The sequence below is a fragment of the Pelodiscus sinensis genome, chromosome 32 (genome assembly GCF_052426305.1).
Source record: "Pelodiscus sinensis isolate ZL-2025 chromosome 32, ASM5242630v1, whole genome shotgun sequence".
NCBI classification, from domain to species: Eukaryota; Metazoa; Chordata; order Testudines; family Trionychidae; genus Pelodiscus; species Pelodiscus sinensis.
Window position 1 is genome coordinate 9,542,926 of NC_143083.1, and position 27,701 is coordinate 9,570,626.

The 27,701-nt window shown below is 52.7% G+C and overlaps 1 protein-coding gene across 1 annotated transcript; it reads right to left on the minus strand.

Moving 5' to 3' along the window:
* Positions 1-15,893: 15,893 nt before the first annotated feature.
* NMRK2 (nicotinamide riboside kinase 2) lies at positions 15,894-26,955 on the minus strand. Its single transcript, XM_014579783.4, has 7 exons — positions 26,828-26,955; positions 22,985-23,075; positions 21,415-21,463; positions 21,055-21,226; positions 19,218-19,289; positions 18,023-18,129; positions 15,894-17,100 (listed from the first exon to the last, which is right to left on the minus strand). The coding sequence occupies exons 1-7, from the start codon at positions 26,851-26,853 to the stop codon at positions 17,015-17,017; spliced, it is 603 nt and encodes a 200-aa protein (XP_014435269.3). The 5' UTR covers positions 26,854-26,955; the 3' UTR covers positions 15,894-17,014.
* Between the last annotated feature and the right edge of the window lie 746 nt (positions 26,956-27,701).

A 27,701-nucleotide genomic window follows, 5' to 3' on the forward strand; every position in this document is an offset into this window, starting at 1 on the left:
TGCAGAGCCCCTGGGGTTCTGCCAGGGTTGCAGTTCAACTGCCCCTGTGGAGCAGGGATCCTACCCTGTGGGCTGGCCCAGTATGGGTGGTCCTGGCAGGCGGGCGGGCTGTCTGCTGGGTTTTGGCCAAGTCTGGTTCACCGGTTACCAGGTGAGCGTGCCAGTAAGCCTAATACTTACCAGGTAACCAGTTAACCTTTTACCTACGTATCACTATTACAGTGCCCTACGTGGCGTCCACTTCCTCGCATCCATGGGATTGCAAACCCCTCTTCCCCCAATGTGCCCCATAGCGGCCAGGCGCTGTTCTGTGGGGGAACACAGGCCTTTCTTCTCCCGGGCTGGGAGGCTGGTCCCCCTCTCTGTGCCCTCTCTTCACACCGTTTTGAACCCCTCTGCCTCCGCCAGCTGAGCCTCAGCCAGATTTCTGCAGGCGGGAGCGCTCAGCCCTTCAGAACTTTGCAGGTTGAAATTAAAGTTGTCGGTGTCTGGCCCCTGCCCCACGGGGCTGATCTAATGAGAAACAAACCTACTGCAGCTCTGCGAGAGGAACTCCCTAAGCCCGCCTGATCTTGTCTCTACAGCCACTGCCCCCCAGGCTAACCTTTGTACTTACCTGGGTGTGAGAGTGAACCTCCCCCCTGCCCACGACACCCTCATACCCTTTCTGCACAGGGTCTGCATCCTGCCTGGGCTTGCCAAAGGAGACAGCCTGGGTGCTGCCCAAGCCCCCCCGTGGGGAAAAAGAGAGCGAGGGATTCACTTGTTCCATGCTCCTCTGCCCATGCTGGTCTCCAGAGCAGCAGGGCCTGGTGAGGATTAGGGGAGCATGAGAGGGGGGGGCTGAGCCTAGGCTGGACTTCCATAAGAAGTGGTGCACACGCTCTGCAATGCGGGACAGGCCGGCTTCCACTAGAGGTCACTGGTCTCCCTTTTTAAAGACCAGGCCTGGCCTTTGAGGCTCCAGTTCTTGGTCTTTGCTGGAGACCGGGTGGCCCTGATGCTGGGGTGTCTGCAGGGCTTTGGCCTCGCCTGCTGCTAGTGGGCGGGGTGGGGGGGAGGCCTGCGTCCTGGGGTCCTTCCCTACACACTGCAGCAGCATGAGCTGGAATGTGGGGGTCAATGGGGGAGGGGGGAATATCCTGCTGGGATAAGGGACCAGCTGAGACTCATTCCAACTGGTGGGAGAGATGGAAAAACCTCCCTGTTGCCTCTCTCAGCGCCTCCCACCGCTTCCCGCTTCCCCGGCCATCCCCTCCAGCTACTGCACTCGGAGCAGAGGGGGCCCTGCCCTGCCCTGCCTCTGGGTGGGGCTGCCTACATGGGGCTGCTGGGTGGATTCTTCTGGGGGAGAGTTTGCTTTGCTGCCTGCTCCCTCCAGGGCGGCTGCTGGGGCCGTCCACAGCCTCCAGGAATGCAGCTCACGCAGCCACAAAGAGACCTTCCCTCCTCCTGCTCCTAGGGTCTAAACACCCAGGCCTGAGTCAGCCCCCAGCCGCTGCCATGGAAACACCCCCTGATGGCGGTCGAAGGCCTTTCTTGCGCTGCTGGGGGGCTGGCAGGGTGGAGGGGGGAGTGGGGTGGTGACTGTTCACGACTTGTGCTCTGGTCAGAGCTTTTCATGAACCATCCTTGAGTGTGATCGGTTGGGGCTGGGGAGTTCAAGGTCTTGAGCCCTCTGGTTTGGGCACCTAGATACCCAGGGGCTATCTAGCATGGCGGGGGCGGGGGGCGGGTTCCCTTGCCTGCAGAACCCAAGGCTGAAAGTGGGGCTGAGTCTCAGCCAGAGTCTGTGTGTCATGGCCTGTCAGGTTTAACCATTGGCTGGCTACTGAGCCTGCCTAGGCAGCGAGGGGCTGGCCAAGGGCAAAGAGCTGTCCGTCCGGCTGAGCGCTGCTAGTCACAGGGCCGGGGGAAGGCACGCTCCCGCTCTAACAAGCTGAGCTGGGGACTGGCTGGGGACACGGGCTATGTCCACACTGGCAGGTTCTTGCGCCAGAACGACTGTTCTTCCGCAGAGCGTCCACACAGCCCGCCCGCTTTGGCGCAAGATGATTTACAGCAAAGCGTGGGAAGAGAGGGCTTCTTGCGCAAGAGCGACGCTCTTTTCTAACACGCGTGATCTCTCTTGTGCAAGAGGGCAGTGTGGCCGCGTGGCAGCGGTTTCTTGTGCAAGAAACCCCGATGGCTAAAATGGCCACCAGAGCTTTCTTGCGCAAGACAGCATCCACACTGCCATGGAGGCTCCTGCGTAAAAGCACATGGCAATGTGGACGTGTTCTTGCGCAAGAACCTGCCATGTAGGCAAAGTCAGAAGGTCCAGGGTCTGTTCCTTGAGCTTCGAGAGACACTGGGTGAAGGGGGAAGGTGATAAGAAACTTTCAAAATGGAGGCAGGAGCCTGAATCTCATTGTGCTCCAGCCAGCCTCAGGCCCCTCAGAAAAGGGGTCTGAGGTAAAACTTCTACAAGTGATTAGTAATTTGCAGGGGGATGTCTCAGGGGGCTGATTTTCTGCTGCCACCTGCCAATCAGGGCCACTTATGGTGTTGTGGGTGAGAAAATACCAGGCAATTTGGAAAATAATTTAGGCTCCTACATCGGATGCTTTGGCAGCTCTACCCCTCAGCCTGTGTGTGCCTCTGTTTTCCTTTTCTATGCACCTCACTTCTATGCATAGAGAGTACACTTATTAAGTTTGCAGATGATACCAAGCTGGGAGGGTTTGCGACTGCTTTGGAGGATAGAGTCATACTTCAAAATGATCTGGACAAATTGGAGAAATGGCCTGAGGTAAACAGGATGAAGTTTAATAAAGACAAATGCAAAGTGCTCCACTTAGGAAGGAACAATCAGTTTCACACATTCAGAATGGGAAGTGACTTTCTAGGAAGGAGTACGGCAGAACGGGATCTAGGGGTGATAGTGGACCACAAGTGGCTAAATATGAGTCAACAATGTGACGCTGTTGCAAAAAAAGCAAACGTGATTCTAGGATGCATTAACAGGTGTGTGGTGAGCAAGACACGAGAAGTCATTCTTCCGCTCTATTCTGTGCTGATTAGGCCTCAGTTGGAGTATCGTGTCCAGTTCTGGGCACCACATTTCAAGAAAGGTGGAGAAATTGGAGAAGGTCCAGAGAAGAGCAACAAGAATGATGAAAGGTCTAGAGAACATGACCTATCAAGGAAGACTGAAAGAATTGGGCTTGTTTAGTTTGGAAAAGAGAAGACTGAGGGGAACATGATAGTGATTTTCAGGTATCTAAAAGGGTGTCACAAGGAGGAGGGAGAAAACTTGTTCTTCCTGGCCTCTGAGGATAGAACAAGAAGCAATGGGGTTAAACTGCAGCAAGGGAGGTTTAGGCTGGACATTAGGAAAAAGTTCCTAACTGTCAGGGTGGTCAAACACTGGAATAAATTACCCAGGGAGGTTGTGGAATCTCCATCTCTGGAGATATTTAAGAGCAGGTTAGATAAATATCTGTCAGGGATGGATTAGACAGTACTGGGTCCTGCCATGAGGGCAGGGGACTGGACTCAATGACCTCTTGAGGTCCCTTCCAGTCCTAGTATTCTATGATTCACCGCCTTGTAGGGGCGCTCTAAGGATAAGTATATCCCGGACTGTGAGGCACTCAGCAATCCAGCTGGCAGAGGCCATATGCCTGCAATGCTGGGCTGGACACACCAGCTTCCTCCATGAATTATTCCTACTTCCTATCCAGCACTTTTGTCTGTCAATCTCAATGTGCTGCACAAAGTAGGGCTGTATCATTATCTCCTTTGACAGTGGGGGAAACTGAGGCACAAGATAGGGCAGTGACTTGCCCCAAGTACCGCAGCAGGCCAGCGGGGGAAAGAGGAGTGTCTCAAATGGCCATCCCCTTCTCAGCTCTGATTTTAAGACCCTTGGAAGTGGGGAGTGTTGGGGTTGGTGGCAGAGGCGCAACTAGCTGTCCTGGGGGGGGGGGGCATGCAAGATGTGACTTTGGGCCCCCTCCTCTCACAGCTCGCCTCTTAGCTAGTGTTAATTATTTCCCCCCCCTCTTCTCAGTATATTAGAGGGATTAAATAAGTTTGCATAGTTTTAATTGTGCCTGGTATTTCATTTCAAGACAGGGTGAAAGTAACTGAAGTTTCTTACAGGTACTGTTGTATCACGTTGGGGGGTGTGATAGACAGTGCCTGTGGGGTAGGTGGAGAGTAGGGAGGCTCAGGACAGAGAGTCAGAGCAGGGGGCTCAGGGCAGGGAGGTTGGGGGTGGGGGAGGTCAGGGCAGGAGGCTGAGGGGTTTAAGGGTGAGTGCGGAGGAAAGGGGTAGGGCACCATTCTGGGAGGGGTGGGGGCTGCAGCTGCACATACCGAGTCGCTGCTGCTCTTCCCCTTCCCCTGAGGGCCAGGGAGTGAAGGGAAACGCACAGCCTGTGTAAAGTCTCCTCTGCCCTGGCCTGGGCCGTCGGGAGCGAGAGGAAGGTGCACACGCGGCGCGCTTCCCCGCCGGCTCCCTGCTAGTTCAGGGACGGGAAGAGCAGCAGAGTTTTGGGGCCCTGCCTGCCCCCAGCTGCACTCCTGGCTGGTGGGGCTCACGTGCTGGAGCTGGGTGGGCAAGAGGGGCGGAGTTCTACGCATGGCTGGCTTGTTTGAGAGGCTGCTGCTGCTTTGGCCTGTGTGTGGCACGTGGGGTGTCTGTCTCCGTGGCCGTCCCGCCTGTGCGGGAGGAGATAGCTCTGCCTTGCTCCCCGCTCCGCCTCACATGCCCCTGAGAGCTGGGGCTCCGCTTGGCTCTCTCCTGGGTGCTGGACAGCCGTGGGGATTGGGAGGCCGTGCAGGCTCCGAGTGAACCTCCCCGCGCGCCTCAGTCGCCCGCAGGCTGCCCTGGGGCATGTGCGGATCCACTGAGCAGGGCAAAAAGGCGGGAAGACACAGACACGTGGCTGTTAGGTCTCGGTCTGCAAAACCTCCGGGTGTGATTCGCATTCAGAGCCCCCGGGGGAGACCCAGGGGGTGCTGGGCCAGTGCTGGGCTCTTCCCCTGGAAGGTCCGATTGCTGGAATGGGAACTTGTTTATATTACAAAACCTAAATTGGGGATTTAAATTGGCCCTGACCACTTAATGCTACCGAATCCCCAGGTGAAAGCTTCCCTGAAGAGTTCAGATGTTTGCAGCTGCCCCTTCCAAAATGCTTTGTCACCTGGGCGAGGCTGAGATTGGGATTTCTTTGTGCTTGGTGCCGTAGGGACCCTTCCTGCCCAACGAGCTTCCAGTCTCAATACCTCTAGGGTGGGCTGGGAAGCAGGAACAAGAGGAGCAAGTGACCAGCCGACAGTCACGTACTGCATTGGCGGGAGAGACTCCAGCATAACTGCTTCTTGGTGCGGCGCTACTAGGCCACGCTGCCTAACCATTTCAGTGATGAGGTCTGTTGCATCTACAAGGAGCAGTCCCATGGCACTTTGACTCGGGGGTCCCGAGGTTGCTGGAGTCGTTTTGGCCCATGGTAGTTTCGGGAAGATGATTCTCTCTTCTGTGCTGACCTTTCGGCCTGGGTGCAATGTCTCCCAGGTCCTGACAATCCTGCCCACAGTGCAAGGGGGAGCATCCAGCTCCTCTCTGCACGTACCTCAATCGGCTCTTTGCCCCAGCCGGGCAGACTGAGCCATTCCCCGTCTGTGCCTTGCCGGGATGCTCAAGGGATTTTGCCCAACCCTCAAACCCAGGGCCAGGCCCAGTGCGTGCAAGAAACCCACTCTCACACCTCTGCGGGCTGACCACGTGAAATCCTGCCCCTTTGGCTGCCGTGTCTCCATGTCTGTCTGCTCCCCCCACCTCCCAGCTGCCCCTGGAGCCTGCCTTCGCTTTCGTGCCACATGCTGCTCAGGCTCAGCTGAACGTCAGCCAGCCGGGATAATGCCTGGCTGAGATCTCGCATGGGAAGAGAGCAGGGCTGTGTCTACACTGAACCCGCTAGGCTCAGGACTAAAAGGTGAGGAAAGACTTTTCAAACTGCCCAGGCCCTGCAGAGAGAGGGAAGAGACAGGTGCAGGGCTCTGGTGCATGGTGAGCAGCTTGTTAATGCCTCAGTCCTGTGGCCCCTCTTCTGAGGCAGACCCAGATACATGGATGTGGATGCAGCCCTGGGCCCAAGGTGCGGGCTCCATGTCCCACCGGCCCCAGGCTGTCTTGCAAACCAAGCCCGGTTCCCCTGGTTTCTTCCTCCTCTCTGCAAATCCAGATGATCTCCAGTAGGTGGCGTATCCGAGCCGTCTCCCCACTGAATTAGATGCAAACGCATCCAGCCTCTGCCTCAGGGACTGTGTCTAGACTGGCCAGTTTTTCTGGAAAATCAGCTGCTTTTCTGGAAAAACTTGCCAGCTGTCTACACTGGCTGCTTGAATTTCCGCAAAAGCACTGACTTCCTACTGTAAGAAATCAGGGCTTCTTGCGGAAATACTATGCTGCTCCCGTTCGGGCAAAAGTCCCTTTTGTGCAAAAGGGCCAGTGTAGACAGCTGAGATTTGTTTTGTGCAAAAAAGCCCCGATCGCGAAAATGGCGATCGGGGTTTTTTTTGCGTAAAAGCACGTCTAGATTGGCCACGGATGCTTTTCCGCAAAAAGTGCTTTTGCGGAAAAGCGTCCGTGCCAATCTAGACACTCTTTTCCGCAAATACTTTTAACGGAAAACTTTTCCGTTAAAAGCATTTGCGGAAAATCATGCCAATCTAGACGTAGCCGGTGTGTGTGTCCCCACTTGGCCAGCCCAGAAACTGCACTCCCCTGCCCCCGCTGCGGTTCCTTGGAGGGCCTGTGAAACGAGGGCCTTGGTCTTCCTTTGCAGCTTTGGACATGGGATGGATGAGGGACGTGACGTCCCACCCAGCAGCTACTTGGTACCCGCGGCTGTTCTGCAGGGGACGGCTGGGGTGAGCAATTGAGTGGCCACTGATCAAAAGGCAAGTGTCTGGATGGTTTAGATGTGTGGGAGAGGGCCAGAGACTGGAGGAGGTACCTAGAGGGAAAGGAGAACCCGCTGACTGGGCTCTCCTGGCTCCACTCCCACTCCGTCTCAGACACTGAAGCCAATGAGTGTTCCTGTTAACTTCAGTGGGGTTTGCACAAAACCCAGCATGCCCTGGGGCAAGTCACTTCTCCTCTCCGAGCCTTGATCCCCAGAGGCCTGCATCCTGTGTGGTGATTTTCACTGAGTCCCCCGCATGGCTGTAAATGGAGACATCAGGTGCCACGCAAGGGGGAACCAGGCCGGGGTGGAGGTGGCGTCTGTGAGTAGGAATAAGAGATCCTCCGGAAAAGGGTTTTATTCCGGAGGATCGCGCCAGTCTAGACACTCTTTTCCCCAAGCCGGAAAAAAAGCGGCGGCCATGTTTATTTAAATCCCACGGGGGATATTTAAATCCCCCGCGGATTTCCCTATTCTGACTTGCCTGCTTTGCATGCCTCTTCCGGAGAAGGGGCCAGTCTAGACATAGCCAGTGAGTTTAGGTTGAATTCAGCTCCCAGCTGCTATTATTAGCTGGTTCCTTCCCCTTCTCTCTTCCCCACACAGCCCCACAACTCGACCTGCTTCAGCAAGGGGATGAAAAGCGTTTCCATCAGCAGCCCTGAGTGCCCCAATCCCCAAAGTTGCTGGTGGGGATTGGGAAGGGGCAAGGGATAAAGGCCTGAATGTAGAAGACCATCAGAAGGCCATGGAGTCTGGGGAACAATTGGGCTATGTCTACACTGGCGGGTTCTTGCACAAGAACGTCTTGCACAAGAACACGTCCCTAGTCCCTACGGCCATATGCTTTTGTGCAAGAGCATCCATGGCAGTGTGGACGCTCTCTTGCACAAGAAAGCTCTGGTGGCCATTTTAGCCATTGGGCTTTCTTGCACAAGAAACCCCTTCCGTGCATCCACACTGCCCTCTTGTGCAAGAACTCTTGTGCAAGAGGGCTTACACTTGTTAGAAAAGAGTGTAGCTCTTGCGCAAGAAGCTCTGTCTTCCGACGCCGTACTGTAAATCTTCTAGCACAAGAGTGGGCGGGCAGTGTGGACGCTCTGCGAGTTCTTGTGCAAGAACCCGCCAGTGTAGACATAGCCCTAGAGAGTGAAACTAGAGAACTGGGAGAGGTGACTCAGACACAGGACTCCTTCCGGGTTGTTGGCTCCTGCCTCTGTTTGACCTGAATGCTGGGATGAAAACAGGGCCTGGGTGGAGGCTGGGGTTAGGGGTTAGAGTTCTTGATCTTGTGTGTTTGCTTTCTCCCTGGTGATTTGATTGAACCCACACTGCTGTGCATCTAGGGCCCGCGTCAGTCTGACAGACTATCACCCAGGTCCCACAAGAAGCCCTGATGTAGGTGTCCTTGTAGGTGTCCCGGAGTCCATGATGGGACTGAGGAATAGCGCCGCTGGCATGTGTCAGATGCAGAATCAGCTAGAACAGGGCGGTGGGTTTGGGTTAAAGTCGCGTCGATGGGCCGCGCACAGTGAGTTCACATGCCCGGCAGCCGTGCTCTAAAGCTGTTAATCACGTCTCATGCAGGGAGGAGGTGGGTGAGGTAACATCTTTTAGTGCAGCGCTTTGCAAACTTTTTTTTCCTCATGACCCAGTTGAAGAAAACTGGGACTCCCCACAGTTATGTCTTTTGTCTAGAGTGTGGGCTCTGGGCCGAGGGCGGGGATGAGAGGTTTAGGGTGCAGAAGGGGGTTCTGGGGTTGGGGGGCTCATGGGATCGGGGTGTGGGGTTCAGGTGTGGGCTTACCTTCAGTGGCTCCCAGTCAGCGGCACAGTAGGGATGCTAAGGCAGGTACTTTGCCTGTCCTGGCCCGGCGGGATGCCCTGTGCCCCAGAAGAGGGTGTGTCCGGCTCCTAGGTGGGAATGCACGTGGTTCTGCGCATTGAACTTGCCAACAGGCACTGCCCCCCAGCTCCCATTGGCTAGGAACCGGCCAATGGGAGTGCAGCACTGGTGCCTGGGGTGGGGTCACCATGCAAAGCCCCATGGCCTCTCCTCTTAGGAGCTAGACCAGCTGCTGGCTGCTTCCAGGCCTCAGGGCAGCCCTGAAAACTGGGCACCTGGCAACCCGACATGGCACCTGGACACAGAACCTAAAAACAGGGTTGTCCCGAGAAATCTCAGCTGGGTGCCCTGGAGGGCCGGACACTTGTGCTTGTCAGCACGTGGGCAGCTGCTCTCTGTCTGTGGCTTTGTTCCTTCGCTAGACGGGGCTGGCAGCTGATGGGAGCGTGACTGCCGTGATAAAAGGCTACATGCTCCAAATAGCTCATGCAGTGAGGGGTTTGCATAGCAGGAGGGCATGCAATCACAAGGGCATGACTCACTGCCAGGGACGGACCCGAGCCAGGCCTGTCGGATCAGGGCCTGCTGTCGCAGTGGGGGTGCCCCTGTCCCCACATTCTGGTTCGGGCCCAGAGCGATTTAAAAATCTGGCTCCCCTCTGTTGTGTTGGACCTTCCTTGTGGTCACCCCATTGTCCTTGTGGGAGGCCGAGTCCCGTCAGCTGTTTCACTAGCTGGGATCAACTAACCGATATTGGTCCCCATGCTTCAGGGCATCCCTTGCGGTGGGTCGGGAAAACACTTCTTCCCTGCTGTGACAACGAGGGATGGAAAAGACCTTCTAAGTCAGGGGCAGGGAACTTTTTGGGGGTCAGGGGCTGCTGACCCACAGAAAAATCAGTCGGGGGCCACATAAAAATGAGAAACCCCCCCCACCAAACCCCAATCCCATTTCAGAGCGTAGGGAGGGGGCCTAAGCTAATGGATTTTGTGGGTCCCCCTACACTCTGGGGTGTGGCTAGAAATGAGGAATTCAGTGTGGATAGGAGGGAGCTGCTGGGAAGTGGGCATGGGGAGTGGGGTTTGGGCAGAAGGGAGGGTGCCGGAGTGGGTTGGGGGGTCTGGGAGGGTGGTAGGGTGCAGGAGCGGAGTGGGGTGCGAGGTCTGGGCAGGAGGGGGCCATAAGGCTTGAGCACCAGTTCCCCAATGCTGGGAGGGGGGCCCCGAGCCTCAGGGGCCGGATCCTGGGAAACCAGGGGCCAGATCCAACACCTGGGCCGTAAGTTCCCCACCCCTATTTTAAGTCACCCACCCAAGCTGCTCCCACCCCTAAAACTCTCAATGTGTGGATGGACCCTGCAGTGGATCAGCCTGGCCTTTGTCCAGCTGACATTTAAATGTCTCAAGAGATGCAGTTTCTGCCTCTTTCCTTGTCTCACCACCACTTAGTGCCTCGCTAGGCTCGCTGGAGGTGAGTTTTCAGTCTCATAGAATCATAGAACCATAGAGCTGGAAGAGACCTCAGAAGGTCATCAAGTCCAGCCCCCTGCTCTAGGCAGGACCAATCCCAACTAAATCAACCCGGCCAGGGCTTTGTCAAGCCAAGACTTAAACACCTCTAGGGATGGAGACTCCACTACTTCCCTAGGTAACCCATTCCAGTGCTTCACCACCCTCCTAGGGAAATAGTTTTTCCTAATATCCAACCTGGACTTCTCCCACCACAACTTGAGACCATTGCTCCTTGTTCTGCCATCTGTCACTACTGAGAACAGCCTCTCTCCATCCTCTTGGGAACCTCCCTTCAGGAAGTTGAAGGCTGCTCTCAAATCCCCCTTCACTCTTCGCTTCTGCAGACTAAACAGACCCAACTCCCTCAGCTTCTCCTCAGAAGTCTCACTCCAAAGCACCCAGCACTGGCCACTATTAGCGACAGGAAACTGAACTAGATGGGCCATAGAGTCTATTTCAGGGCAGCAAATCCTGGGCCAGATTCTCAGTAAGGCCCCTCTGCACCACTTGGAACCTTAAGGGAGGTGGAAATTACAGCTGCATTCCCTGGGAGACCCCTTTATGCTCCAGTCCCAACACCAAGCAAAGGGGCCCTGGTGTAACTGAGAACTCAAGCCCCTATGGCAGGTCTACCCTGTAGTTAAGTGACCATTGTCAGCTGACAGATTTGTGGGACTCGGGCTATGGGGATGTTTAATTGTGGTGTAAATGCTTGGGATGAGAGGGGGGCACCCTGGGCTCTGGGACCCTCCCCTTTTGTGTGGTTCCACATCCCAGACTCCAGCCTGAGCCTGAATGTCTACACAGCAATAAAACAGCCCTCTAAGCTCAGATCTGCAGTCAGCTGACGCAGGGCAGCCAGGGGCGTTTCACTGCTGCGCCCCATGTGTTGTGGGCCAGAGGAAATGATCACACGATGAATGACAGAGGTGGGAATATTGTAGAACCCAGGGGTCCTGATTCACAGTCCTTTGCTGTAACCACTAGGCATGCCCATGACTTGTGAGAGCTGGCGTTGTGGACGTCACCCTGCCCTTTGCCTTTATGGGCTTTCTACCAGCCTGTAAAGCGTATTACTTTACTTTGCAATGATTCCCATTGACATGAACGGGGCCGTGCAGTGAGTAAAGACACTTCACAGTGGGAATAGAGCTGGCAGAATCTGCCCCTTTACGAGACAAACAACAACCCCCGATGTCCTGACCTGGGCAAAGCAGCCGCTTCGTTTCCATGGTGTTATAACACTTCACATGAATCTCAAACATGCTGCTTCTCACTCAGGTAAAGAAATGCCCCGTGTGACACAAACGTGAACTCAGCACAGCCTCGCAGCCCTCCTGGGAGGTGCAACACCCTGTGTTATGGATGGGGAAACTGAGGAACAGAGGGGTTGACACGACAAGATCACCTTGGGCAATGTTTGCCCTCATGCAAACAAGCCCTGTGCACCTCTTATGTGCTAATGTGAAGGCTTAATTGGTATTAAAACTTCCGCCGGTTCCTTCTCTGCAGGGTGAATTTGGCCTACAAAGCAAGTCTGTAGCAGAGTCAGGAAAAGAATCCACATCTTCCGCTCAGTGTTCCCTGTAAGTGGAGTGCTTGCGTGGGTGCCCAGGAGAGATTCAAATGCCGCCCAGCTGATTAGCAGAGTACCCACAGCACCCAGAGCCAGAAGCATGTGTTTCTATTGGTGGTGCACATCTCCACATGCCTTGGTGCGCATGACAAAATTTATTCTGCACATGGATGGAAAAACTTAGAGGGAACATTGCTTCTGATACCCATTTCTCTCCCTAAGACATCCTCCTCCTCCTCTCATGACCAGCAGAGGGTCTTGGCTTTTCTGTTCCCTCTCCCTGGCCAGTCTGCCATCTGTTCAGTCCCCTCCATCGATAGACACTGGCGTGAGTGGCAAAGAGCAATTTCCATTCTCTTCGGGGCTGATCCTGGATGGGGAAACTGAGGCCCAAAGTCTGCTTTTGGCAGATGAGTTGCTAGAAGGGACTGGAGAGAGGGACCACCATGGAAGTCTCACGTCTGGGGGACTACATGGGTGGCAGTGGGGAGCTCTGTGCATGGTGGGGAATGCTCACACCTAGGCTCAGATTTGTGGCAATTTGGTCCTTTCTGGTCCTGGGTGCTGGGCGGTGGCTTCTCTTTAGCTGGATTATGTCACTGTCTATGGACCCCATGCACAGACCAGGACCCCACTGTGCCAGGCACTGTCCAAGCACAGGCCAAAGAGACACTCCCTGGAAGCTGAAATCCCAAGACAGGCAGGACCCACCCTGCATGTGCCTACTAGGCCTAGGTCTTAATCCGCCATCTGAAACTCACCGTTGGCTGGGATTGGCAGGCCAGCCTGGTGTCTGAAACGGGTGGAGCTTGGCTGGTGGGCACAGCTGGGGGAGCACGGCTACGTTTCCAGCCCCTATTCCCTCCTCATGCTATTTCATGGCTGATACGATCGCGGCGTTACAAATGGAGATGCTGCAGGGCCTTCGGCAAGCCAGCTCCCACCCTGCGGCCTGGCCTCAGGAACAGGGCAGGCCCTGGCAGGCCGCCTGCCTGGGTACGTGTCTGGGTCATCCAAGGTGCAGTCGAAGATCCTTGGTGACGCTGCGGAATGTGGCTTGACCTTTGGTGCACGTTTCTCTCTCCTCTTGGCCGCGGTACCCTGTGCACTGTCCTTTCTGCGTCACTTTTTACAGTGGGCCTGGCCGGTGTTGCCTACGAGGCCGATAGGTCGTTGTGGGGCGGGATGTGGCTTTCGGCCTAGGCATGCTCTGCATGGAAAAGAGGAGCTTTGACCTCCCTACACGCTGAACTGACTCAGCTCCAGGATGTGCCCAGTATACCCCTACCCCCCCTTGGTATATCCTCAAGGGTTGCCCCATTTCAGGGGGCCCCCGACGGCTCACTCCCTTGGGCCAGCGCGGCTGCAGAATTGTCCACAGATGCTTCACAATCTCCTTTAGATGCCTGCCGGATGCGGGGGGCAGAGGGTGGTTACTCCCCCATGCCCACCTTCTAGATGGGACACCCAAGTCAGCCTGCCATTGGCCAACAGCTGTCCCACAGCAGTAATCTCGTAAGGGGCGCGGACACCTTATCAGCTCTGCATTTATCACAGGTGGCAGTGAAATTCTGTGCCCCCTTCCAAAAGACTCTGGGTGCTGCCACCTAATAACAATGCCTACCTCTGACGTGACTCTTTTCACCCCTCGGTGGTTTTCATTATTCCCATTTTGCAGGAGGGGAAACTGAGGCACACAGCAGGGCTGTGACTTGACCAGGGTCACCCAACGGGCCAACAGCTGTGCTCGGGTTAGAGCCCGAGTCCCCTAAATGCCCGTCTAGTGCATTACCCACTAGGCTACCCTGCCTCCTGGAGCCCCACGGGAAGCCAAACTTTCGGTGCCTTTGCAAAAGCAGACTCTGGCCGGGGAAGGACTGGATTTGACAGACTGTGACACTGACGCTGCTCACGGCTGCGGAAGGGACACCGCGGTTCTGGCGGCTCGTCACAGGGTGCGTGACTCCCAGCCGGTAGTGTCTGGCTGTGGAGAGAACCCCGTACAGCTGAGCCCAGGAAAGGCAGAGTGCACTGATGGAGGGGGAGAAAGGCCCCTCCCACGGCAGCCAAGACAGCCCCAGCTCGAGTCCCAGACACCGGATCGCTTGCTTACGTGAACAGCGGGTGTAGGTTTCGTGCTGACACACAGAGCACGCAGGCCTGCGGATAATTATAGCCTGCCAGCTCCTCCCCCACTCCAGCCCCAGCTCTGAGAACTGGCTCATCCCAGGGGTGCAGCCTCGTGCATAGCTGGGCTGGCAGGAGCACCCCGGGTGAGCCCAGTGCCTGCCCCTTGCAGGAGGGAGCTGGCAGGCCCTGTTCAGACCATTGGTCACGTCCCCTCCAGCTGCCTCTAGCCTCCCATGCGTCAGAAAATCCACTAGACGGGCATTTAGCAGACAAGGGCTCTAATCTGAGTGGAGCTGTTGGCCTGTTGGGTGACCTTGGTCAAATCATGGCCTGGCTCCGTGCCTCAGTTTCCCCCATAATGCACGTGAGGAGTGGGTGAACTCCTTCCTTCCTGCCCTGGCAGGGAATCCATTCAGGGTGTCCTGAAGCATGAGACCCTGCATGCCCTGGGCCACACCCGTAGTTATTGTATTACAGCAGCACCTGGAGGCCCCCGCCCACCTGCACTCTGTGTTGCAAACAGCCCTCAGACGCCTGTAGCGAGTTCAACACCCGGGGCTTGATTTACAACATGCTGCACACAAGTGCTTGTTTCCCTGCGTGCATCTCTCCGGCCCAGCCTTCCCTGCTGGCTTCTGCCTGTCTCTCTTTTAACTGTCCTCCTCTAAGGAGCTGAATCCCCTGGGTCACTGCTTTCCCCCCAGCGCCTAAGCAATTGGCTCGTCAACTGTGGGGACACGTCCTGTCCCCACTCGGTCACTGGACTCAGTCAAGAACAGGGCCCCCTCGAGCCCGGGTGAGAGATGGTCTCAGCCCCACAGAGCTTACAGTGTAGGCTCAATAGACAAGGAAGGGCCGAAGGGGGCATGGGGGAACGTCGAGGGGGTGATGTGCGGTAGGGTCCAGATCAGCCCCCCACAAGGGGGTGGGAAGGGAGAACCACCCAGGCCCTGCCTGCCCCCAGTCCTGCTCCAGGCCTGTTGGCAGCCGTATCCCAGCGCCTGACCCAGGCCCCATCCTCAGCATGGCTCTGCCCCTGTCGGGGGCCTGGCTGCTGATCCCCTTCATAGCCTGGAGGTGGGTCCTCCCTATGTCAGCCCCCGGCCTTGGCTGGTGGTGGCAGCTCCTTTCCTGGCCTGGGAGGGGGGCTGGGGGCAGGGGCCACACTGGGTCATGGCCTGGCTACCGGCCCCGACCGCAGCCTGGCTGTAACTGCAGCTCTGCTCCTGTTACTAGCTATGGCCCTGCCTCCACCCCCAGTCCTGCGCCCCCTTACTCCTGTCTGCTGCCCCCCAAAGCAGCATCTGCGCTCTCATTCCCAGCTCCAGGGAGGGGCAGGGAATACGTGTGGAGACCACTGGTCTACAGAGACTTCAGCCTGCTGGGTACTATGACAAACACCCCATGACAATCCTTTAACCCTTAAATCCAGAAAAGAAGGGCAAACCAGCCAAAGTCCTTGAAATACCAAGTATTAAGCCAGGCTGTCAGGGTAACAACTTTGTAGGTGCTTTTCCCCACGAGCATTGTAGCAGGAAAATCCCCTCCCTTTGTCTGACAGACACTGTCAAGGCGGGTAAAAACCTGTCCCTTGCGGGGAGCCACTTGAGAGGGGCTGGGGCTGGGATTGCTGCAGCTGCTTTGACCACAGCTGGTGGTCAGGATTTGGCTGCAGCTGACAGAGTGAGGTCCAGATGCGCCTTGGGCCCAGCCGGGAGTGGGGCTGTGTCAGGATGTCCCTCAGCATTGGGACAAAGACCATCCTAGAAGATGGGGAGGGGTGGCAGCCGAGATGGTGAAGCTATTTCACCAGCCTGTTGGCTTGCCTCACGTTCTTCCTTTTTACACCCCCCCCCCCCCCCCCGCCTGCACAAATATTTATTTTAAAACCCCCAAAAAGTAATGATGCCTGGAATAGTCCATCCCCTCATTATTTTGTCCACCAATTAGGCCTAATAATACCCAACACATGGCATTTTCTGTGGTGGATCCAGCCCTAGCATCTGGGAAATCCACACCTGAATAACTCTCATGCTCAGAATGCCAGATGCAGAGGAGCTGTGAGCTCCCCCCTCATCGTCTTACAAATTGACGAGAGAGTGTGAAACAAACCACTGCCAGAGCCTGGAGAGAACCAGCAGCATTCTGGTCACTCACCAGTGCCCCCCAGAGATGCCTTGATTGAGGGGAGCAAGACTTAATTATCTAATCAAACTGTGAGTTGTTGAGCTCCGGGGCTAATTAACCCATCAGCTGAGAAAGTAGTTAATAAGCACACACAGGCAGCACAAAGAGGAGGGCTAGTAGAACCCAGGGGAAGCTGTTTGTGGCTGCTTCCTGGAGAAAGGACTGAGAATTGAAGGGGTGGGGGTGGGTGGTAAAACCAGGAAACTCATGGAGCTGTAGGCAATTCAGAGGTATCCCGGTCTTAAGAACTCCAGGGAGGGAGAGGACCTAGCTTGTGAAAGCCACAAGGTTTCCTCCTAAATGCACAATAGGGTTGAGCATAAAATAGTATTTATTGGCTGGCTGACATACAGCTCATGTCTTTCATATCAGCACTTTGAAAAAAACCAAAACCCTTTGAACTTAAAAGGTGGTGTCACAAGCAATAAAGCAGAAGCTTAACAGCTATTCAAAAGTAGAGGCAGAGCAGAGGGTGGGCTCTTGAATGGTGGAAAAAAGCATCTTAAAAATCACATATTTAGACCAGTGGAATATAGATTTAAAAAAAAACCTGCCTGTGGGTGAGTTGTAAATAACTTATCTTCACATTTTCAATTATATACATCAGAGCTTTTCCAAGGGACAGTATACGGCTGGTTTACACAAATACACCCTACCTAATACTATCTTCTAACACCTAGGGCACTATTTACATCAAATCGGGGTCTTTCAGCTCTTCTCAGACTCCAGAAAGCAAGACTAGCCCAGTGTGGAAGAAGTGTGCTGTTTCAGCAGGGACCAATGCACATAGAAGCAGGTGCCTATTTACCTATGAACAATTTAAAAGTGTGTTCTGAACCTCTTCAAAGACCTGATTGTACAGGTCCTCTCTAGACTTCAATCCATCCAGATGCACTGAAAGGAAAAACAACAACAACCCAGTGAGTTTGTTAGCTTGCAATTTGAAGGGCATTCGTGAAAGTCACATGTAAAAAGGATAAATTTAAATGACAACAAATGGTCTGGTAGCACTTTATAGACTAACAAACCATGCAGATAGTACCATGAGCTTTCGTGGGCACAGCCCACTTCTTCAGATGACCGGAGTTTTGAGTTTAGGATGTGCAGACCCAAAATAAATAGGGGAGAAGGGAGAGGCAGGAAAGAAAAAAAGGTTCTTGAAACCTGGTTTAAGGGTCACGCACCCACATGTCCAACCTGCCGTTTCCACAAAAAGAAACCCCAATCCACAGACTCTTCCCATCTTGATTTAGACTTCCAGGAATAAGCTGCTGCTATGGCTGCTTGGTTATAAATAATATTTTGCCTTGGAATGGTGTTTTCTAATCTAAGGTTTGTTTCACAGACTGATCACCCCCAGAGGCCTATGAGGTAGATCACGGTGGGTCCCATGTCATGAGAGGGGAAATGGAGGTGAAAGATCATAGAGCAAATCTATGGCAAAAGATTATCGATCTCCGGCCCTGATCCTGCGTTTAGCCACTGCTCTTCTTCCTTGTCAGGTAGCTAGGCGTGTGAGGAGGAAATCCTAATGGGGTCTCCCAAACTAATTTAAAAAATGCAACAACAACAAAAAAAGACTTGATAAATTGAGGCATGGTGCCTTCTGGTGCAGCCTGCAAGGCATTCGTTCTGATATTCCCACATAAACTCTGGGCTGAATCCTGCCCTTAGTGACACCAGAGCCATTTCAAAGTGGCACTGAGCAGAAGCGAGGCCAGCGTTCTTAGCTTCATCATTCAAACCTCCTTGAGTGAAGTCTTGACGGCCTGGTGCCGGCACTACAATGCCACCGTTTGCGTGAAGGGCAGCTTACCCACATCCACCTCACTCGTCTCCATTTCCTTCCTGTACTTCAGATACATGGGCCAGACGTGGCCGTCGAAAAGACCAGGCGGGTCAGGAATAGGATAATGGCGTGTACTGTCAGTGTTCAAATGGAAAGGAAGCTGTTAGAGCAAGGGTGGGGAACCTTTTTTGGATCCACTGACCCACAGAAAAATCAGCCGGGGGCCACAAAAGTGAGAAGCACAAAAACTATCCCCAAACCCTCACTGATGTGACCCCCGACTGAGAAGCAGAAAGACCCTCCCCATCGTCTCCTCATTCTCCAGAGCCTAGAGGGGCCTGGGCTAGTAGATCTGTGTGCTCCAGCTGTGCGGTGGATGGAAGGGGGACGGGAGCCCCAGCATAGGCTCCCCAATACTGAGGAGGAGCCCGGAGCTTTGGGTACCAGAACCAGGCAAGCCGGGGGCCACATCCGAACCACGGGCCTGAGGTTCCCCACCCCTGTGTTAGATTGTCATGTTGGCATTACATCTGGCCCAATGCTAAAGATCAAATGAGGTTATCTAATGGTGGTTCGGTGATATACTGCTGAACACAGCCCATGTCCTAAGGGACAGGAGCTGTACCTATTTGAAGGTCACTCCAGAATATCAGCTTTCAGATCTGCAACTCCCAAGAAAAGCTACTCCCCCCAAGATAGCTATTTTCTAAAGCAGGGGTGGGGAACCTTTTTTGAGTTGGGGGCCACTGACCCACAGAAAAATCAGTCCGGGGGGGGGGGGCTGCACACAAATGAGAAGTAGAACACACACCCCCACTGTGGCCCCCGAAATGAGAAGGAGAAAGACCCTCCACACATTCCCCTCACACACCAGAGCCGAGAGAGGCCCAGCCTAGTAGATTTTGTGTGCTCCATCTCCACTGGGAGGCAGTGGGGGGGCTCTGAACCTCGGGGGCCAGATCCAGGCAAGCCGAGGGCCGCATCTGGCCCCCGAGCCTGAGTTTCCTCACCCCTGTTCTAAAGGTACAAGAAATGCCCCATGAGCTGTCATCTTCCGACTGACTTGAAAGTTTGTCAATTGCAACTGCAGTTGGAAAGGAACGCCAATGCGTACATTGAATCACAATCGTCACGCAACTACCATACTCTCCCTTGCATACGTGCTCCAAATCCGATACCAGAGCAACGTATTAATTAACCGTAGGTAAAGTAACGCGCTTACCTCCTCCTCCTTTTGCATTCGTCATAGGGAACTGTCAGATAGTAGCGTCTGTTGAACAAGTCAGTCAGCGGTCTGGGGGAGCGGGGAGAAAAAAGGCAACACTAGATCACTATTACTTATTTCCTCAGAGACAAATGCTAGTGGCCACGTTGCAACAAATACAATCTTTTTTTCCTGTGGTTTGTCGTGCCCTTGCTTCAAAGACTTTCTGCAGCAGTCCGGACTTCTGATAACATTTCACGTGGCCTGATGTGAGCCCATTTACAAATACTTCTTGTGTCCGAGACAGAAATAGAGTGTCTAAAGGGGCCTGAACAGCCAGGAAAACTAGTCACCCTGTGAGCCTAAGGGAAAAATCTTTCACATTTGGCTTGAATTATGCTCCTACTAGTCTGGAAAGCCAGTAACTGGAGATGTCAGCTCAGACCGGAGGATCATGGCGGGAGGAATCGGATGTATACAGCAGGCTTGGACAAAGTTTGACTGACAGGATTCTGGTGCGATTTCCCACAAAACAGAATGCAGTATTCCATCTTGGCCTAAATCTAGGCTCTTCACTCAGAGTGTTTCCTAATGGGACCTAAAGTCTCATTTGGACAACACTGTTCTACTTCATTCAGGCAACATACAAGTCTTGGGCCCCTGGCAAGTTACTGATGTAATCTTCAATGAGGCTCTTGTAACACACAGTCTGTGGAGACAAGCCATTCACATCTGACATTCACCTTCAGAAGGCAGGTCCCAGCTGCTTCCTATACTGAGTGTTGAAACAGTGCTGAGCAGGTGTCATTGAATGGTTGTCCTCGCAGAACCACTCATGGCCTGGACCTTTTATGATGATGTAGTCTGAGCGCCTATCTATCCCATGCCTGAGAACTTCCCCCAAATAATTCCTACCTAGGGTCTTTTAGAAGGACTTCATCACTGTTGAATCAAGTTTGGGAGAACCCACCCTGACCCTCAGTAAATTGTTGCAGTAGTTAATGACTCTCGCTGTTACACATTTATGCCTTATTTCTAGTTGGAAGTTGTCTAACTTCCGGCCATTGGACCCTGTCTTACCGTCTCTGCTAGACTGAAGAGCCCATAACAGGTTGGACCTCCCTGATCTGGCACCCTTGGGACCTGACTGGACCCAGATAAGGGATTTTTCTGGACCAGAGGAGGTCATTTCAGCCCTCCCGTTACCACCGGTTTCCTGGCTCCCCCTGTGCAGCTCCAGCCCTCCTTGAAGACCGATTGAGCTGTATCCCGGCTCCTGGCTCCCTCCTCACTGCCCAGCTAAGCCGCACACAGGCTCCTGGACCTCCAACACCCTGCAGCGCACCGGGACTTTCTGATCCTGGAACATCCGAGGTCATGCCAGACTATGGATGTTGCCGGACCAGGGAATCCCGGATTTTAGAGGTGCAACCTGTATTAAATATTTGTTCCCCAAGAAGGTGTTGTTAGATGGAACTCAAGTCACCTCAACCACTGAGAATTGTGATTCCGATGCAAAGACAGAAGCAGCCAGCAGCAGGTTCTCAGCCAATGGGAGTGCGCTCTTCCCCACCCCCACCCTCACCTAGGAGGCGGGCCTTCTGCCAGCTGCTTCTGGGGTGCAGCACAGTCTGAGGAGCCAGGACAGGCAGGGAGCTGCCTTAGCCCCCCCCCACTGATCCCCCTGCAGCAACCAGACCCAGTGCCTGACATTCCACGACCCAGTACTGTGTCGTGACCCCTAGACTGAAAACCACTTGAGTTAGTTAATTGCAAGGAGACTTCCGTGACCAGAGCTATAAATCCTGCACTTTTCATTGCCACAAAACGTTCTGTAAATAAAAAGACACTTTACTTGTAATTGTAAAGCAGGAAGCCTTCAATGACCAGAATGTGGATCTCCTTCGGGGCGGGATCTTTAGAATTAGGCTTAATATTCACCCCATGGGAACGGGCAAATTTCCTTGGCTTCTCAATCCACGCCCTCACTGTGCTCACCATCGCCTCCATATCCAGGGATTCCAGTGCTAGTTAGAAGAAAATCAGGTGGGAAATAAGTCAAAAGCCCCAAACCCCAGAGGCAGGAAAGTGTGTAAATAGAAACGTGTAATATAGAATTATGGAAATTTACCATTAAGTCTTAATAATATAATTAAAAAGAAATACTTAGGAAAAAATATACATTACTGCTTCCTACAGCGAACACTGCTCTTACCATCCCATTGTTTAAAGCCGTCTTCCCCGACTTCTATCTGATCTTGTGGCTGAAATATAGTGAGCAATAAAACATTGCTGCAAAGGCAGGGTGATCTGTTAGCTACGATGTGATCACAACCTGTGCACGACTGCACTACACAACGAAGCAAGAGTTCACTTAACAAAACGGCCGCAGCAGCCTTCGGGTGTGAAACCTGATGGAGCATTTTTACCGCCCCATCTTCCACCCCATCTGAGAGTATCAGCAAGTGAATTTGCTCTCTTGCCCCAAGGAAGCTGCGTCTGCCCAAGGATTCCCGGTTTAACATAAAGTCAGAAAAATGCCATTTCTGATTTGGTAGAGAAGCATGGTTTTAAGTCAAGAAATAGAATCTTTGGATTTAAAAAATGCAGGTAGTGTTAAGTGACCATTGCTGTATCACATCTTACATTAATTCCTACGATACTGAACAAACGCGTCCAATAAAAGCTGTGAGTCAGCACAGTAACTTTCGTTTGCTCTTAGCTCTGCTTTCAATAACCATTTATAAATTTAACATGGTAGAATGAAATACATATTTTACAGAAAAAGTTATAACTACCTCTCAAAGCTCCTCTTAGCATTTATCTAGATGCACTTTTTGGGTTAGGATGAAGAAACACTTCCAATTTAGCAATATAAAAAATGTGCTGAGTTCTATTCAGTAGGGCATGTACATGCATGAAGGACAGACAAACAGGCCTTTTAGGTCTGGGAGCACAGGAACATCGACCGGGTTGGGGCTTTGTGTTATAAAATAGGAATTCTCTCACTGTGTCGCAACATGGTTTGATCTTGCCTATATCAGCGGGATCAAAATACAGTTATGACCCTTCTGATCATTGTTAGAGCCCGAAACACAATTCGGTAACATGTTCTAACGTGGCTTTGTCCTTGCCATCCGCCTGGGCTTGATCCAACACAGCCAACTGACTTTAGTGTGAATCTTTCCATAGACTGGCTCAGGCTCCTACAGAGGTAAAACAGAGCTAAAGGTGTTAGACAGTTTGACTGTTCCCCTGACATTGAAATCAGTGCAAGCGAGGAGCCTAAAAGCTTTTGAGGATGTGGTCCCTTGTGCCGAAAGGTTAGCTTGTCTTTGTTTTAAATGATAAATGCAAACATGCTTGCAGCCTATGTCATAAAAGGCCTTTGGAAAGCCAGAGTCTTTTTTGTAAAGAGAACGATTACAAGAAAGGGCCAAGGTGGGGACAAACTAGGAAAATAGCTAAAATAAAAGCAAAAATAAGTCCCTTTAAACCAATAGGCTGATCTAAAGTTACATGCATTTGCTGTGAAATTAAAATTCAAGGAGATCATTTCCCTGTGTTCCAATTGGCTACTGTGTTGAAACTAACATGCTAACAGTTTGTAAAAGGCCATTGTATTTCAATCTGCCCAAGGCATTTCAGAAGCTAAATATGTTCTTCCTAAACCACTTAACCACACAAACTCACACCAGGCTTCCCTATGGCACATACTTGACATTGCATGGAATATATTTAAGCCTCAGTAGCTATTTTTAAACAGGCAGAATAGCTTAATTTACCTTGTAAAAATCATCCTGATGGACAACACAACAGTTTGGAAGAACTTTGATAAGTCGGTTGGTCAAAGTGGTTTTGCCACCGTTGGTCACACTAAAGAGGGAATGTGAAGCAGCGGGAGAGAAGAGGCATTAGAATTACGACAGTATAAGGTGCCGTTACGGCAGCCTAACACCATTTCTTCAGGGGTATTTCTATTCCAGCCAGATCTGTCTGCTTCTGTATCACATGGAGTCAAAAGAATCTTTATTAAAGGCGTCTATAAGCCCAGCATAGAATCTTAGAATCATACAGGTGGATGAGACCTCAAGAGGTCACTGAGTCCAACCCCCTGCCCAAAGCAGGACCAATCTCAACTAAATCATCCCAGCAAGGACTTTGTCAGGCTGGGACTTAAAAACCTCTAGGGATGGAGATTCTACCCCTCCCTAGGGAACTCATCCCAGTGCTTCCCCATCCTCCCGGGGCTATCGTTTTTCCTAATATCCAACCTAGATGTCCCCACTGCAACTTGAGACCATTGCTCCTTGTTCTGCCATCTGTCAGCCTCTCTCCATCCTCTTTGGCACCTCCCTTCAGGCAGTTGAAGGCTGCTATCAAATCCCCCCTCACACTTCCCTTCTGCAGACTAAATAAGCTCAGATCCCTCAGTGTCTTCTTGTAAGTCATGTGTTTTTCCCCTCCATTGGACTCTCTCCAATGCATCCACATCCTTTCTGTAATGGCAAGCACTAGACTGTAGGTCCTGATGGAAGGAAGGGATGCTTCTGAACTAATCCCATCACTTTCTCTTCAATATTTTTTGCCCCAGCTGGATCTGACTTGTAGGCTTGGTTAAACACGGCGACCGTATCAGATTCAATAACCCCCCCCCCCCCCGACCTTCCTAGATAAAGTGACTAGTCAGACTCCAGGGATATAATGAACCCCCAAGACAAATAAGTGCTAAGGTGGAGATGTAAAAATTCTTAAAACAAAGAAATAAAATGCTCATGCAAAAGGGGCCCTGTTTACCCAGGCAATCAACTTGTGAGATCGGAGTAATTGTTTTGCTTGATCCAGTCGTCTTCTGGTGAGATCTGAAAACCAGCCAGCAATGGTCTGTCATCCAAAAGGTCACCCAAAGGGCACACTGGGGACCCCAGTCCCTCTTACGACGTCTTCACTGCAGACTGAATCTGGGTCCTTCCCCAAGATTTGACTTCGCTAACTGTCTCGCCAGTCACTCCCAACACCCTGACATTCAGACATGTGCTTCAAAGCTGGGAAGGACGTGAACCCCCCCCCCCCCCAAGCCTTTTCATCTACGATATACTTGAGAGAGTTTGTCTCTCTGCCCATCTGTCTGTCTGTCCATTTGTTCAAGAGCTCCTCCTCCAAAATGGCAAGAGCTAGGACCACCGAAACTTGGGCCGCAGCTTCCTCCACTCTAACGTAAAGCAAGGCCAGAGTTTTGGTGGTGCCAGGACAAGGGGCTGTGCCTGGAATGGGTTTGTTATGCTTCAAATGCAAAGGGAGGGGGTCTGCTAGGAGGCAGAGCTACACTGCAGAATGACCACCGGGGCAGCAGAGCTTCCTGGGTGATTCATCAGCCCCGCCCAGTCGGAGGCTCAGGGCTCCGTGCACGGAGCCGACTGTCTGAGCGAGGCTGATGAATCACCTGTGAAGCCGTGTAGCTTAGAGGGAACACTGCACTGGGAGGGGAGGGGGGTGCAGCAGTAAGAGTGTGGCCAGCTAGGGGCGGGGTTCCGGATGTTGCTGGTCACCCTACACGGGTAAGGTTTCTGTTCTGGTGAGCTGCTGGCAAGGCAGCCTGCCCCCTGCTTTGGTCAGCCCCAGGGAGCCAGAGACTGGACACAATGCCTCTGCTGCCCTGGCCAGGCTTGGGGATCAACCAAACTCCAACCCCTGTCCTGAGCCCCCTCACGCCTCCCAGCCCCCTGCCCTGGCTCCTGCACCCCACTATCCTGAGCCCCACTATAATGACCCGAGCTACGCCAGGTAAATGTGCTAGTCCCATAGAAACCAGATTCTTAGCTGTGTTATGGCGGAGTGGGGAGAGGTAGTGGAATCCCTTTCCTGCCCTTCACAGACCCAGTGGGGGAGAAGCAGGGCTGCTCCCCGTTCCTACACACTTTATAGGACACAAATGCACCAGGTGAGGGGCCCTTCTGTCCAAGAGCCAAAGGGGCTGTTCTGTGAAGGCTGCCCCAGAACCAGGGGGGAAGGGGTTAGAACATAAGAACAGCCATACTGTGTCAGACCAAAGCTCTGTATTGCCCAGAATATTGCCTTCCAACAGGCGCCGGGGTCAGCTGCTTCAGCGATAGAACAGAGCAATTATCTGGGCTAGAGGTGCCAACCCTGCCCACCTGGCTAATCGCCATGGATGGACGTGTTCTCCATGAACTTGTCCAGCTCTTTTTTTACCCCTGTTATCGTCTTGGCCTTCACAGCATCCCCCCTGCCTCCGGCCAGGGTCCTCCTCTCAAGAACCAAAGCGGGGAGCCCTCCGGTCAGGGGGAAGGTCTTGCAGTCCCTCAGACTAATCCTCTCACTCAGACATGAGAGGGAGTTATAGTCAACCTCTAATTAAATTGATTTCCTGTGGGGGAGGAGGAGCAGGATCTCCGTGTGTTGCAGTGAGAGCCCTCAAATCTCACTTCGGCCCCGAAGGATCCAAATTAAAACATTGCTCCTGTCTTAAAAATCCTGGGATTGTGAGCAGGGAACGTGAGCGGACGTCTCCCAGGGATACACTCAACGGGGGTGAACAAGCCATTTTCAGCATCGATTCCAAATGACTTCCTATTAGCATGGCGGTAGCCCCATCACCCTGCTGTCTGTAGGATCTAGGACACTTCAGCTGATGCAGCCAAGATCTTTGAGACTTAAAAAAAATCTGCCACAAGAGGGAAATGCCTTACACAACGGCCTTAAAAATTACCTCCCTCCGCCACCCTGTGAATGAGCCTTAAGTGGAGGGCAGATCTGGACTCAGACCCCCACGGTCCCACATCACTGTATCCCAAAGCAGAGAGACTTTCCTCCCTGCAGGAGGGCGGGGTGGTCTGGGCTGAACGTGCCAGCTTCGAACATTTCTTTACAAATCTCTCACCTTTGCACACTTTTTCATGCCGTATAACCCCCCTAACTCACCTATGACAGCCAGCACCTGCGCAGGATCTGTGCCCCACAGTCACCCAATTCGGGAGATTTATGCAGCTCTTCTTCCTAGTCTCACTCATTTGGAGGGGAGGAAACAAAGTCCCTCCTTTTTGGAACCATTTTAGGAAGCTTTTTTTATCAACTTTCCCCTCCCCTCCCGTGTATTCAGTGGAACACTTAAAATCTCTCTCTGCACTGAAAGCCTCTTACATTTTCTAACTGTTTCAACCCATTTCGAAATCAGGTGTGAAGATAAAGCCAGAAAACCTTTAGCTCCTGCCCTGTATCACTATAGAAAGACCAGGTGTCTGGTTTTCATATGGACAGTCTGTTTTTTCTGGCCCCGTCCAGAAAAAAAGACAGAAAATACTGTACATACAAAATGTCCTGTATTTTTTGTTTCTCTTGGATGGAAGGCCAGTGGGGACAATCTTCCGCTGGTGCGTCTGGCGAGGGTGGGGGTGAAAGCGTCTGGCAAGCCCAACCTGCACAGCTCTCTGTGTGCAATAAAACAAGCATGATCTAGAGCTAGGAGATATTTGATCTAGATTTTGCCTTATTTAAACCCCTATCCTTGTTACCATATAAAAGTACATGTCATCCTCATGCCTCAAGGCATGCTGCAGGTGACAAAAACGAAAAGCAGGAAGTAAATGCAAGATCACCTAGCACCTTACCCTCCTATCCCGATGATGTATTTCATCGTCCGGGAGTTGCAGGAATGGGAAGGGAAGCAACTTGGATGCACAAGCAGAAATGATGCAAATGAAAATGGAGCAAAGCGATGCCTGATCTTTCCTTTTCCTTAATTGAGTGCCTGCATCCAGCTGCTCCCTCTCAGCTCTGCCTTGCAAGCTGCCTTACTATTCCCTTGAGGAGAAAAAGGCATGTGCGCCTTTAATTTATACCCCCTCCCTGTCCTTTCCACGCCCCACAGGGTGATGGGAAAGCACTCTGACTATCATGAGATGCAGCACTTCAAGGCTCTTAGTCCTGGTCATGCGCACTGCAGCTGCACCTGTTTTGCCCCCCTCTGAGACCTCTTACAGTCCCCTGTGTTATTTATAGCTTTTTGGCAAGCTTTTCCTTTGCCAAAATTAGAAATGGGCAAGGTGAGACTATCACCCCCCTTTTTCATTTCCACGGGGTCTTCTGGGGGCGGGGAGGGAGGATTATAATGGCAAAATGAAAAGCCTCGTGAGTTGCTTTGCTGTTTCATTGAGGGGGACAAAAGGTGTGTGCGCCTTTAATTTATATCCCCTTGAAGTCCCCCACAGTCCCCCTCCCCGTTGGCTTTCCTTCCATGACTCCTGTGTGTCAAATGTCTCCCAGTGAAAGCACGAGGACTCAAGATTCCGCCTATCGTTTTTCCGAGGAACATTTCAAAGGAGAATGCAGGGGGAGGCGATGAAATCACGTTGGATGCCCACTCTTGGAGGCTTTTTTGGGAAGGGCACGGTGGCTGATCCGACCGCTATTTGGGGCTTATTTCTTCCATGTTGACGCAAACGCGTGAAAACTAATATGAGCTGCTTTGCTGAGCGCCTGTTT

Bases quoted from the DNA above. Each gene is read 5' to 3' on its own strand.
- NMRK2 (XM_014579783.4), bottom strand. From the start codon at position 26,853: ATGAAATACATCATCGGGATAGGAGG. The intron at 23,076-26,827 runs GTAAGGTGCTAG...TTCCCTCTTTAG, and splicing joins TACATCATCGGGATAGGAGG to TGTGACCAACGGTGGCAAAA. The intron at 19,290-21,054 runs GTAAAGTGTCTT...CCGCTCCCCCAG, and splicing joins TTCCTGCTTTACAATTACAA to ACCGCTGACTGACTTGTTCA.